General features: G+C 41.4%; 1 protein-coding gene across 2 annotated transcripts; it reads right to left on the bottom strand.

Annotated features, from left to right (window-relative positions):
- Positions 1–521: 521 nt before the first annotated feature.
- On the bottom strand, positions 522–14,601 carry NUB1 (negative regulator of ubiquitin like proteins 1). Of its 2 annotated transcripts, none has more exons than XM_015618469.2 (15): positions 14,443–14,601; positions 12,140–12,257; positions 11,892–12,053; positions 10,596–10,654; positions 9,987–10,057; positions 9,052–9,234; positions 7,480–7,568; positions 5,985–6,091; positions 4,906–5,092; positions 4,452–4,559; positions 4,140–4,292; positions 3,108–3,254; positions 2,746–2,841; positions 1,809–2,001; positions 522–1,196 (listed from the first exon to the last, which is right to left on the bottom strand). In XM_015618469.2, the coding sequence occupies exons 2-15, from the start codon at positions 12,254–12,256 to the stop codon at positions 1,033–1,035; spliced, it is 1,836 nt and encodes a 611-aa protein (XP_015473955.1). In that variant the 5' UTR covers position 12,257; positions 14,443–14,601; the 3' UTR covers positions 522–1,032. The 2 variants fall into 2 exon arrangements, with proteins under 2 accessions (XP_015473955.1, XP_015473956.1); XM_015618470.2 differs by lacking the exon at positions 14,443–14,601 and adding an exon at positions 13,112–13,242.
- Between the last annotated feature and the right edge of the window lie 108 nt (positions 14,602–14,709).

Genomic DNA, 14,709 nt, shown 5'->3' with positions numbered 1-14,709 from the left:
CCGGCTAAGGAGACACTGGCACCGCACGGAGGGCTGATGTTCTGCCTGCAAGCGGAGAGCGCGGCCGCTTCCCTGCTCCCACCGATGCCAGACGGGGCCTGGGCTCCCTCTACCGAGAGCGTGGAGTCACGGAGAACGAATAAACCACGTCCAAGCCAGGGTGCCAGGCAGAGGAATGTCTGTTCCCGGTACAGAGGAGTGCTTACACGGCAGGAAAAGGGATGTTAAAAAACCCCACAGAAACCCCCAAATGCTTCTTCAGAACGCTGGAGCTGGACACCACTACTGAGACAGCGCCTGAACCAAGCTCTGTTCAACAGCTGACTGCAGAAAATCCTGGAATCCCGTGGAAAGCCATCAGCCTTAAGCCACACACCTACAGAGGTTAAACAGAGCTGCTTAGGGAAAGTGGCTATTTAGCTATAAAAGGAAATTCCAGCACATCTCTCCCCCAGTCCCAGGACAAGGCCCTGCCAGGTAGTTCCCACTTTTTAAACAAAGCACAGAGGTCTCTCACCGAAGGCAGAAGCAGCACAGAGTTACCTTTATTGCCTGTGTAACACCTGCAGAAAGGGACAAGCAGAACACGGTATAAACCCATGCAAAACAGATACATTAATGTCTCTTAGAAATCTTTCAGAAGAAAAGTTGGAAAGCTGATATACCTCTACAGCCTCACGAGCTAAGGTTTCTCATTTACAAACTCATGTTTTTATTTTAAAGCTGGTATTTTAAAATGGTATAGAAATGCTTCTTTACTAAGTGAGTTAACATTTTTCACAATAAAAATATAGTTTAGTTCTATTAAATTTTCTTCTGAAAATAAATGTTTCTATTTTTCTATGACAATAAATTACAATGTATCACAATCATAGGCTTTAAGCAGAGTTACAAATAAGCAGGAATTAAGAATTCCAACTATAGTTTAACGGAATTCAAGGCCCTTAGTAAGAGATAAGCTGAAGGTGCATTTATAATCCAAACTCAATTTGACAAGGTAAATATATATAACTGAAGTAGATTTAATGGGATTTAGTGCTGCGGTACTTGTATATAGGATAAGTATTCATGAATTATCTGTTCTTCTTCCTCAAGTGTTAAATCCAGATAATCCTCTTCATGTTCAGGAATATCCTCTAGGATTTCATTGACTGCATCAGTCTCCATGTCTTCATCTGTTGGTGAACTAGAGGAACCTTCCAATAAAAAGCAGCAACAGTGAATTCATCACTGAAAAGTTGATGCTCTCCCTGTTTCACCAGCATGGCTGCTCTGCCAGCCCCCTCCTGCACAACCACCTCTTAAAATTACTCTGCAAAGGACAGGGCAGGATGGCCCTTTTTCCTTATTATTTAAACATGGTGCAGGAAAGACTTTAATTATACAGCAGGGATCACTACAGCTCTGACAAATAACAAGAGAAACAATATGTGCAAGTTTCTCTGTTAAGTGGAAAGTTATGGATTATGGTTCTATCCTGTAAGGGACACGATGAAGGAGTATCAGAGGCAGATCAGCCACCTGCAGAGCACAGATCTGGAATAAACTCCTTAGCCCTGCCCAGGACACTCTGAGTCACCTTTTCTCCTGGGCTGCACCTGCCTGCAGCTGGTCCCTTCGTGGCTGCCACTGCAGGGAACAACAGCTGCCTTCCTGTAACTGTGTTCCCAATAAAAACAGCCTGGGGTATCACTGGAGCCCTGTGCCACTATTTCAGCAGAAATTGCTTAACTATTCCCTACAAAAGCCAGAACAGCCTTGCCTTGCCTTGCCTCCCCTTCCTGCCCTGCTGGATGCAACATTCTCACCTGCAGACTCTGTGAGCAGGTCCTTGGAAGAAGCAGATTCCTCTGATGGACTGGACCCTTCTGAGGAGAGCAGCAGTGAAGGGGGAAGAACTCCCCCATAATGAGCAAGGGTTTGGGAAGCCACGTGGATGTTCCCTTTGAAGATCTTTAAAGCTTGCTCTGCCGACTCACGGCTGAAACCCATGTACGTCAGCTGCAGGAGGAGGAAAAAGGTAAGTACAGAAAATCTGGGGAAATACAAGCTCATCTGACACCAGGGTCTGACAGGAATCTGACTCTGCATCTGACAGTCATTCTCTCACACAGAGAAAAGCACTGCATGCCAGGAATTCCAGGACTCTGACTCTGGTTTACTGGAACAGTTAACAACAGGGCAGTGACCTATTAAATGCATGGGGATGTTGAGCAGGATCAAGAGCCTCATGTCTAGTACCAGACCAATTATTTTTCTGTTTTCAAAAGGAAACTTCAAACCACTCCAGTGTATCCAACATGTGCTGTTTACTTTTCCTAGGCAATACAGTTTTCTGGCCTGACATCAATTACACAGCCACTTTAACTACTGGCAAGCTTGTCAGCCTGTCATGAGAAATACATTCCAACTCCTTCCCTTGTGCACTGCAGAGTTTAGAGACTTGAATAAATTTCTCATTTGCTGTCTTTTTTGGGATAGAGCATTACAGTGCACCCACTTTCCCTCCACATCCACACATGGCAGGTTGGTGCAATGGGCAGGAAGTATACAAATTACAAATTACATGTTAGCCCAGGTGACTTCACCACAAAGAGTGGATGCTGGACCCTGGAGTGTGATGGCCTCAGTGACATGGGTCAAAGAATATTTGTACAGCTTTACTTAAGGAAAATCTGCTGTCTTTGCAAGCACAACTCAGAAATAAGACAACCAACTCATAAGAAAGCAAGTGGTCTAGCTTACTTGTTCAATACTTTCTTGGGAAACCTGAAACTGGTCCATGGCCACAGAATCATCATCGTCATCTTCCAAGAGTAACTCAGGATTGTCAAGAATAAACTGTAAGAAAACAGAATAGAGCAACAAAGCTACAACAGTCCTCAACACGGTTCTTTATGCAGCCCAATGGTTGATATCATGGTTGATACCAGCCAACTTAAGTGACATCTGATTTATTGGGTCAGGAAATGCAAGTTCAGTCATTACAGTTCAGAAGAGGTAGCTATGAACTAAAAAATGTAGACTACAGAGAATAAGAATCTGCTAAACAATAAAACAATCAAATTTCTTTTGTACAACACTACTTCTACCGACAAATCACTTACCTTAAAGGCTTGATCCAGGTTTCCTTGTGTCTTTTGAAGAGCTACTTGAGCAGCTCTCTCTGAGTAGCCCATACTTTTCAGGGTATTGATGTCTTCCAGCCGCCGCCGCCTTTTAGCTCTCTCCTCCCTCCTGATCTGTGCCTTTTCCTGCAAGAGTACAGACACTGCAAAGCTCACTGTGCATGGGAATGCTTTAACACACAGCCTGTGCATGTAGGGTTTCTTGGATTTTTTTTGCTTCGTTTGAATCTCTTGAGGAAAAGGTTTTGTTTTTTTTTTGTAAATACAGACTGTGCTGCCAGACACTCGTTCCTAAATAAAGCTGCATTTCCATGAGCCAGCCCTGTCGCCACACTTCCGCTCTGCAGATCGGCTCTGGTGCCATCACAGCTATTCCAGGCCCTGTGTGGTAAGTGACAAACCCGTTTGGCAGATGGGCCCACAGACAAAACTTGCCAAGGACAGACAGTTAGAACAGGGCAGGGAGCCAGGGAGTTCTGTTCAGCCTTCCCTCAGCCAGTTGGCTTTTCTGTCCACACTTCACTGTGTGAAGTCTAGAAGTGCCTCCTCAGCTTACCAAACATCACTTCAGATCTGGACAGCATTGTCTTCACTCACTCTAGCACAAAACAAAAAAAATCCTTTTTCCCTCCTGGATCTTCCAAGTACAAAGCCACAATAGAGGGCAGCCAATCCTGGGATTGACAGCTTGGTCCTGGTGGTTTATTCCCATACAGATCACTGCTGAGTAGCAAACAGTAGTGCAAAGCCTTCCCATGTACCTCTCTAGTACAACCACAGGTCCTTGGTGCTCTCGTCCCATCTGTTTTGAGACAGAGCTTCCCTTGTTAATGCATTAAGTTTTGGTTTCAAACTTGTGCCAACACGTCCAACTGTCAGCTACACCAACAGTGCCAGAGCGGGGTAATCCAAGTCCTTAATTTAGCACCACACTTCTCTGGCCACACAGCACACATCTCATGGACACCCCAACTCACGTGATCCGTGATTTAATGCTTTCACTGCCCTCACCTCTCTCCTGTTGGTGATTAGATTGGCAGCATGCTCCACATTCCCATGGCATGCTCGCAGGGCAAGGCGAGCTTCCTGTTCCGAGAATCCCAGGAGTGACAGGCGATCCACTTTATCAGGATCTATGGATAGCTCTCCGTACAAAGAGGATGCCTGGATATGGAAAGAACAAAATGACACTTACACTTTTAAAATACAAACAAAAAATGCCTCCCCCCGTTTCTCTGAGTAAGCAAGGAACAGGTGCAAAATGGAACCCAAACTGAGGGGCTGGGGTGAAGGATTCCAGAGTTTTACCTAAAGGTGTCTTACCTTCTGAATGTACTCTGCAGCCTCCTTTTCTCTGCCACTGTGGTAGTGCCCAATCCCTTGAAGGAGGTAAAGCCGTAGAAATAAAACCTTCTCACGACCATAGCTTCCCTAAGGAATTGTTTAAAGATGGAGGGGGGACCATGTAGATAGAAGCATGTAGCAGAACACCAGTTCATTATCAACAGAACACTCTAGAGAAGACACAGTCAGGGCCTTGTGACACTCAGTGTGCAGATAAAGCACCACACCTAAACCCTTCATACTGTCTGTGCATATAAACACGGGTTTGCCATAACCTTTTTGCCAGGCCCAATGTTTTCCCTGCGCTGACAATTACAGGACCAGATGACAGGCTAACGATACACAGGAAAACTTTAAGCTTCTAAAAGCCAGTCTTGCAATACTTGAACATGTAGGAAAAAATCCCACCCAAATTAAGCCAAGCCCAGCATACTTTGATGTCAATAAGCCTTTCGTGGTTCTCCCCATAGCACCTCTGGAAACATCTCTGTGCTGTGGACAGCTTTTTCTCTGCATCATCCAGGCAGTCCAGCTGCTCCAGACGGAAGTAGCACCACACTATATCCAGCTGCAGTACTGCATAATTATCAACTGTGTTCAGCAGCTCCGTGCTACACTCACTGGAAAACAAAACAATTAAATTGCTTTTTTTTTTTCTGGGAAAAGGTTGTTTATTTTGCACCCTCCCCCGCCCCCTCCCCCCCCCCCCCCCCCCCCCCCCCCCTTTTAGCATTCATAAAACACTAGAAGCGTGCACACTCATGTTGGAGAAAGCACACTCTTTGTATCTGAAGCAGAAAACTGATGCCAGAGGAACAGGAATCAAATGCTGATCTCCCATTCCATTCACTAACACACAGGACTCATGCCAGTGCTACATCTTAAAGCATTACAGTAACAAAATGAGCTGTGGCTACTGTTTAATATGGCATCTCTAAAAGCATAATGGAATTAAACCCTGTGTAATCTTTGGAAGGACTGAGAAATTGCCTCAGTGCACATGAACATGCTGAGTATTGTGCCAGTCTCCTTGCACACCCGCACAGATGAGAAACAGACAGGGACAGTATTACTTTTGGGATCTCAAGACAACAATTTGACAGCTGATAAGAAACTAATTTACTTGCAGATGCCCTGGTATGGTTACTGACCTCAACTATCTGCTCCACCTTTTACAAGAAATTATTACTTCACAGGAGCAGCTGCAAATGAATATCCATAACTGTCTCTCAAGCTAATTCAATTTATAACCTTGTACATAAATATTGACAGTTTCTGTTTATGTTGTTATGAAAGATGAACTTGCCCAGTGGCAGTATCTGTTTCAGCTGTTCTGCATGAAGCCACCTGTCACTGCAAGTCAGAGCTTTATCTGCTGTTTCCCATCTGCAAGAGGGGGTGTGAAGCAACCCCAGGCAAAACTGGCCCTGATTTATATGCACAGGTAGAGGTTGTGCTGTTCCTTTATGGGCTGACAGTAAAGACAGACACAAGGACTCAAGATGTTCTTACCAGAAGTGTTTATCAGCATCCAACAAATATGGCAGTGCTATCTCATATTCTTTCTTCTTCATTAATGCTCTGCCCTTCTCATGGTAACCCATTGCCAGCACAAGCGCCTAGAAAAACAGATTGAGACTTTTGACTGCACCTCCCCAAATCAAAGAGCTAAAAGGAAAATATCCAGGTAATCCATCAGAGTCCTTGTTCTTCCTAGAAAAATACCACTGTATCAGTTCTGTAAGACCAGTGCTATTTCACACTGCTTCACACTTTTCTCCCATCTGATAATGCCAGATATTGTCTGGTTAAAAGCAATGGGTGGCACATGAAATTCCTGGCACATGAAATGCTGCACCAAGCTTACTTTAAGTATGCAACACCAGAGAAATTTTTAATGGTAAATTATATAAAGCTCAGCATTTTTCTGGGTGCTGCACTTCCTAACAGCAACAAACTTGTTTCACTTTGCTATCACAGTTATCCAGCAAAACCTAAAAATTCACCTCCTGAAAAACCTTAGAACTGAAAATTAAGTTTTGAATGTATCAGGAAAACTCCTGCAGTACAACAAATGAAAATGTAATAATAATTCTGGATATAAACAATCTGCAATATATCCTCTGATCCTTGATCAATACTGATGAAATCTCATTCACTTGAACACTGGATGCTTCAACTCTTTAAGTGAATTATGATGTTCAGCACTTCATCAGAACAGCATGCACTGTGAGAGTGGACAGTGGACATTCCCATCACCCAGAGACTTCAGGTAATGCAGAAATCACAGTAGGCCTCAGGAGAGGCTGGAACAGCAGTTGGAACACACTGGCTCATTTCTCCACATTTTGTTATTGGGTATAATTCCAGGTATTTGTAAAAATTTTATTTATTTCAGAAAATTCAGTAATCCTGAAAGGCAGCACCTGTCACTATTCTTCTGTTTCAGTGGTCAACATCAGGTGTGTCATCCTGCAACTCAATACTTGCACCCAACCAAAGGCATTTTCACTTAAGAATGTGGAACTTTCTTGAATGATGAATAAATGTTAGTTTGAAAGGAGACACAGTGAAAAATACCTATAAACTACTTTAACAGAGTCAAATTTAGAGTGACTCATCAAGTTTCCAAATGGAAAAAAGGCCTAAAGAAACAATTTACCTTTCATGCTTTTCTAGGACATTCGGAATTTATAATAGGCACTGAGATCAACAAAATTAAAGCCTGTCTTAAAACCCAAAGTAAGATATGGATCACACAAGGGTTAGTGCAAAATTAGACCTGCAATTAGATCAGGAATCTGGAGGTTATCTCCAGATGACTGAAATATTCCTCACTATAGAGTTCTACTTTAATTGTATTTCAAAATTATTTATATTTAACACTAGTGGGCCCAGGGTTACATTCCCAGAAAGTCTGGCTGTATTTCAATCCCATATTTTAAATGTTTCACAGATCAAGCTTTAAAGAGTCATCTCAGTGGCACTGTGAGATGCCTTCACCTACCTTTTTAGCTTGAGGAGGAATCTGAATTGACCTTCCAGTTTGATTAGCTATATCTAGGTATGGGACAGAGTCTGGATCCAAGTACTCCTCTGAAAGATATTAAAACATTTAAAATTTAAACACCACCTTCAACAGAGCAACTCTGCTGCCATAAGATTATTTTAGCATGCTGTTAAACAAAACAGCAAACAACAACAAAAAAAATCAAGAATTACATATAAAGGCTGCATGTGTGTTTTCCTGGACCAACCAGTTGGTGGCTCTGGCTAGGTAAACATGAGGAACTGTGGAAAAGGCCTTGTGCATGCAGAAATGTAGACACAATATTAGAAGTTCCATGAATTATAAAGTTTTTTTTGCAGACGATGAAACAGCTACACTTTACACAACATAGCATTTGAAATGATTTATCTAAAGTATAGAATATTTAAAAAATACAACTGAGCACAGCTGATAAACCTGGAAAAAAATACAGCTCTGTATTTTCATTCCCCACACCTTTAATGCTTCTTATCAATCAATTTTGTTTTCACTTACACTCAATTTACAATGAAAAGGTGATTTTCTTGTAGACAAAAGACAGTTCAGGAAGAGTTTGTTGAGATGAAAAGCTTCTGTCCTGCGGTTTCTCTCAGGTGAAACAAAAGGATTGTTAAACCCTTACTACACCTCTGACATAGTCTCCAGCCTGGGAGCCCATTACAGACTCTGCTCTTTACTCTGGCATTGGTTGTAACTGACAGTGGCAAAAACCATAGAGACCCAAGTCAGGATTCAAAATCTGGGGTCTAAACCAGCTTGTAAGTCCAAAAGAAGCAAACACTTCTGTCATGAGTTCAAAACCTGATATTGTGGTAAGAAACCAGCAGTCACCAGCCTTGAAGCTTTGTTTGGGTGTTTCTGCATTTGGCAGGAATTCGTTACCTGCCCAGCTTCTCAGTTCCTTGCTTGTGGATTTGTGAAACAATGGAATAGAGAAGTGATTTAAACTCACCATCAAGCACTGCAGCTCACAAACACAACCTCATTTTGAAGAATCATTACTGTTAAATTAACTATATCCTTTTAAATTAATCCACAGTTGCCAGGAATCAACATCCAAGGGAATGAGAGCACCACAGCCATGTTGCAGATGACAGTGACAAATGAGCTGCTCTGCACAATGAAACCATGGTTACACACAACCATAGCTAAACTACCAAAAAAAAATGTTTAATGACTTAAAACACATTATGCCACTGTGCTTTTGTCTACAATAAATCTAAAGCTTCTCACAAGTCATCAGTCTCTTAACTGCCAAGTGCCAATTAAACAACTGATTCATATTATATCCTTTGCAAAGTGCCAAAGTTTTTTTGTAGCATTCTAGTTGTGTAAAAAGGGTGGGGAAAAAAAAAGTTTTAGCCAACTTAAAATGCAGTTTCCTAGTAGGCAGAAACCTAGAAAAGTGTGAACTGAAATTCAGCCATGGTATAGGCACTCTTCCGTGTTGAAAGGCCTGAGAATGTAATTTTTGATGCACAAAGGTTAAATGAACATCCACATCCCCCCCAACCCAACGAGCCCACTTACCTCTCTCTGCTAGAATTTCCAAACCCTTCTTAGTTCTTTGCATCTTATCATTTATTTCTTTCTCTTTCTTACACTGAAGCTCTTCCTCCTGAACTTTTCTTTTGGTTTCCTCATCACTCTGTTCCAGTTGAAGGACCATCACTTTTGCATTGTGTGTGACACCCTGGTCTTCAAGGGTTTTACCTGCATAACAGAGTGTGATTAATACAATTCAACTACTGGAACTACTGAAATTGCAAGACTTGAGAACTCAGTCAAAGCCCCTAAAAACTACTGACACAGTCAGCAAAATTTAAAATCAGACTTGTGTATTAAGAGTGCTTTTGAAGTGACTGGTATGTTTCTTTCCTTGTTTTTTGGTTTTGTTTTTTTTTTTCTTCAAAACATTAAAAAAATACCTTTATTTATATTTCAGTTTATTGATCTTCAGGCAAAAACTGCAATAAGAACATGTCCAGAATCATACACCACAAGAGTACAGGACAAAGGAAGTGAATCCGAGGGCCTTCTGTCAGTTCCATGGTTCTAACTCTGATATATCCCAGGGCCATCAGCAAAGAAAAAGCTGTTATCATTTCCCACATGTCTGACAGGTTGAGCATGGCAAAGCATTACAAGAAGTGTTTGGAAGTGCTATTACACAATAAGGTTTTTGAAGAAAATTAGAGTTTCTCTTAAATATACATTTTCAGTGTTTCAACACCAGAAAAGAGGTTTTTATACATTCATTACAGTATTTCTTTAACTGATGTAATTCTATTTAAGAATTTGGATTATTATAATTTAATACATTTCCTGTAAAGCAGAATCTGACAAATATAACAGCTGTTTTTTTTGAAATTTCTGAAATTAATGGAGTTGCAAGGCAATTTTTCTTCTGAGAAACAGAAAACTAGAAAATTATCATAAAAGTATCTTTAACTAGAAATACGTACCCAGATCAAGCTGCTTCTTATTTATGATTATTTTGACAGCATTTTCTTGTAATGCATATTCCTGTGCTATCCTGTGAAATAAATAATTTCACCCATGAACACAAATTTGCAAGTTTATACAATATTGCTACAATAGCAATAAAACCTAAAACCTAGTGCTTATAAATGGCTTAACATTTTTGCTACAAATGATTGCTTAGAAGTAAAACAAGATGATCAGAGAGCCTTATGTACTATATAGAGAAAACCTGGGACAGAAAAAGGGAAAAAAACAAAGCAGACAGAAAATCTGATTTTTTTAGTTTTAAAAACACATAAGAAAAAGAAGGTAATGTTCACTGTTCAGAGGATCTCCCTGGTTACAGATTTGGAACTCTAATACTTGCTGGGAATTTACACAGAACTATCTTTTTCCTGTTTTCCATCTGTTAAACCACAGCTGTTCCCATGAAGAACTGTCCTACAGGGACACTGGACATCCTGTTCAGAGAATACATGCTAAGAAAAAGTTTAAATCAAACAAATAAAGGGGTTTTTTTGCATTTTCTTAAAATGCTGTATGACAGGGTGGTGTCTCATGAGAGAAGCACAAATGGTGATTGCACTTACTGGGATCTGAGCTCTTTGCCTGTGATGAACAGACTCGTTTCCAGAGGGATTTTCCTGCTCTGTAGTAATTATATTGGGTGGGGAGAAGAAAGAGGAATGCAAAAGCATGATATCAGGACATTTTCTTAATTAACTGTTCTACAATAATATTTCTTTTCCAAATAGCAATCATATTTAGAAGGTTATGGCTGGACATATATAGTAGTAATATCCAGTTCTGTATTTGCTAAACTGCTAAAAACAAGCATTATAACAGCAGAATATTCAGAATTAAATAAATCTAAATTCAGAAGCAAACAATTTAAATTAATTTAATTATACACCTCCAATCTTAACTGTGCTTTGCAATTATGCCACTCACCTGTGACTGGCTAAATTATGATTAATTCCTATTAGTGTCTCTGGTCCCAGATTAGATAAACTGGACTTTTAAATTAATTCATTCCCCTATTTGCCCAGCAGCATTATAAAGTAGAATTATGAAACTACTTGGTTGTTTCAACTGCATGACAATCACTTAAAACTCTCTACCCTTTAGCCCAGGTAATTATTTTTCCCTACAGGAGTATTTTATGCGTGAAAATAGAAGTTGAAACCTGACTTTAAAGGGGCAAAACTTAATTCAGTTCTCTGTTGGAGAAGCTTTTAGGAGCTTGCTCTAGAAGGCTGAGCTTTGGAATGGGCTTCCCAGGGAGGTGGTAGAATCTCCACTCCTGGGAGTGTTTAAGAAACAACTGGAAGAGGCACTGAGTGCCAGGGTTCAGTTCACAAGGTGGTGGTTGGTGAAGACTGGACTTGATGATCTTGGAGGTCTTTTCCTACCTTAATGATTCTGTGACTCTGTAATTCTATGAATCGAGGAAGGGAACAGGTGACTGCCATCACAAAAGAAAATCCTGCTTCTCATTTCCAAGTTCAAGTGACATTAATATGCTGAATCAACTTTAGGTATTCTACAGCTGAAAGAATACATCTGTTCTCTACTGCTAATACAAGCAGTTACATCATAAGGAATCAAATTGAAATGAGCACTTAAATCTAATTAAATTTTCTTAATGGAAAGATTATTTGCCATTAAATCCTCCTCAATACTGTACTCCTTTGCCATGATATTCCCATATACATGGGAAATTAAAATATATAATTCTCCCCTCTCCATTATTTATATACCTGACACAGATCACTCATACAAAACACCTGAAAAAGTTGTGGTGAAAATATCTGCACAGACACAGATCTAGAACTCAAACCTCAAAATAAAGCTACTTATGCAGAGTTTTCTGCAGTGTTACTCACTTTTCTACGAGGCAGATAAATATCAAGTCTCGCAATCCCAGTTACTTTAAAATTCTCATTTCCTGTCCCACGCTCAATTGCTTTACACCGTATTTCTTCAAGCATATTCTCTGTATCATTCTCATTGATATTCAGCTTGGATGAATATTTTTGCACAAGCTCCTGAGAAAATGAGAAGAAAAACTGGGAAAATGCACCAGCAGTAAGACATGGAAGATGTATGACATCAACTCAGAGAAAATATTTACCTTCATCTCTTCACCAGCTTCTTTTTTTTCATTTGTATATGGTGGTTTCCATAGCTGAATTTTGTCCTCTCTTAAGCAGCTTGTCAGTTTTGCTATCAAATACTTCTTTTGTGCCATTCTTTTAAAATAAAAGCACAATTGGAAGGGAAAAGAGAGAAAAATAAACAATCCTTTAATATAGCTTTCCTGTAGCAAGATATTCTGCTTTTCAAGAAGTCTAAGTGGCATTTTAGAATTTTCCAATAAATGAGTATTAAATGCATTCCATGCATTTTGGTGAGGAGAGGAAACTGAGGCCAAACTATGAGAAAAGATGGGGGAAAAAATTAAGAGGGTAAAATTTGGGTTGGAGTAGGGATTACTTACAAGGCCCCCACCATCTCAAGACAAATTAAACCTCTTCCTATCCCCTCATGTGAACTGGGATTGCAGAAAGCATCAATACATCAAAATTGACAATTCAGTTGTTCTGCCCTGCTCTGGATGCAGCTGCTCAATCCACCACTTCTGATTCAGCTCAGACAAAGCAGGAAACTCTGAATTAATCTGCATGCCCCTGGGAAACAAACCCAAACACCCCAAAAAGCAGGGAAGGCACACAGAGGACAAGGAAAGGTGGGTGCAGAGATCACAACAGAAAAAACAAACTCTAGGTGCATGATAAAGCATGGCAGAGTTGTGGCTCTTAAACACTGTGAATCATATGGAAAATGTCCTTTAAATTAAACAGAAAAGCATTTAAAATGTTGGCATACATGCCCTAAGGTGGCCATGAAATTCAATTAATCAGCTTCACTTTTCTTTCAGAGTGGTTTCCATCTTTGACTCTTGTTTATTGGCACACAGCTCTCAGGAGAAAAGGGAAGAGTTCCCCCAGTTTCAAAAACTGCTCCTGGCCCAGAACACACTATCTGAGGGGGGAAAAAAGTAGGCAAATATTCAATATGTGTTAAGTTTACTGGTCAGTCTTACCTCAAGCCCTGCTTTATTGAGCTACAAAGAATTCCTTGGAAGCTGCACTGACAACAGTATCCTCTAAACAGGAGTCAGAGGGATGACCTGGGCAAGTGGATGGTTTAACAACCCTTCCAGCTGGATTGCTGTAATTTGCACAGTGTCTGTCAAAACTAGCAGAGACAAACACACATTCTTTTTCCTGCTGGGATGCCGCTGCTATTATTTCAGAGCCAAGGCAAACAATGGCATTTACAAAGCTAAAAGTGACAAAACCACTCAATTTTCAAAACACTGCACTGTAGCTATTAATGGAGCTTTCCCCCTTTCCCAAAACACACCAGGGAATTCTCATGAATAGACTGTAACCACCATTTTCCCACTTTTAAGTTATGCTGAAGAACCATTTTATGGCCATAATTCTACTTAACATTTACAAGAAAACTTACTCTTGGTTTTGGGTCACCCAGATAAAATGTAAAACTGCAATCTATGCTTAAGCGTAAGAATTGTAAATAAGGGTGACATTTATAAACTGGTCATTCATTTGTTTATCAATATTATAGCTTGGTAAGTTTGTGATTTCTAATTAAGGTCTCAAAACAGAGAACACCGCTGTAGTCTCCAATTATTCTTAAAAACCCTGTATTTAAAAAGTAAACTTTTACTTTAAGAAACACAAAACCTATGATTTTATATGTAACATTTCTAACACTTATAATAAATTCCATCACACTATCACTAAATTGCATTAGAATGCATAGCAAAAACATTTGTGACTTCCTCTTCCACGAGCCATAAAACACCACAAGAGTTCCTGACGCAATTTCACTTTCGGTATGAGTTTAAAGGGACTGTCTCAAAACTCATTTGAGTAAACAACAGGGGTATTTCCCCAGAAATCCTCTGAGTGCAAGACTCAGCGTTTGTAAATAAAATGTCATCCTCTAAGGCCAGTTTGCCTTATACGTGAAATAAAAGAAGTGAAGAATTAAGAAGCGTGACATAAAATGCAGCAACCAGGTTCAAAAGGCAAATTGTTGATGGAAGGAAGAGGGGATTGTCAGAATGGTTGGATAACAAAGCAGGACACATCAATTTTCCCCAAAAAGGAGGCAAGCACAGCTCTGACACATTTCTCCGCGGCTGACGGAGGGGAAGCACTGAAGCAGCGCCATGAGCAAACCCACAGGGACCGCAGCCCCATCCCTGCGAGCCCGGGGTGCCCGGGCATCCTCATCCCTCCCCAGGAGCACATCCAGCGCCCCCCGTGCCAGGGCAGCGCCGGCACCGCCATCCCCCGCTGTCACCGCGGCGGTGTCAGCACGGCCCCGGCCCCGGGCACCCACCTGCGCCCCGCGGGCTCGGCACAGCCGCCGCCGGGGGAAGCTCGGGGGCCGACGCAGCTGCTTCCTGAGCTGCTTCCCGGGAGGGAGGAAGGGAAGGCCCGCGGTCCCTGAGGGAGAGGGTCGGGAGCGGCTCCTACGGCAGCCCGGAAGGCCCAGGGAGATGGGCGTGACGTGCGTGAAGCCGCGCCCCGCCCGCCATGTCCGCGCCCTGCCCTGGCTGTGAGGGGCCTGGCCGGGCCGGGCCGGGCCCGCTGCCCGACGCGCCGT

The sequence above is a fragment of the Parus major genome, chromosome 2, assembly GCF_001522545.3.
Source record: "Parus major isolate Abel chromosome 2, Parus_major1.1, whole genome shotgun sequence".
NCBI classification, from domain to species: Eukaryota; Metazoa; Chordata; class Aves; order Passeriformes; family Paridae; genus Parus; species Parus major.
This window is presented reverse-complemented; position numbering and strand designations above follow the sequence as displayed.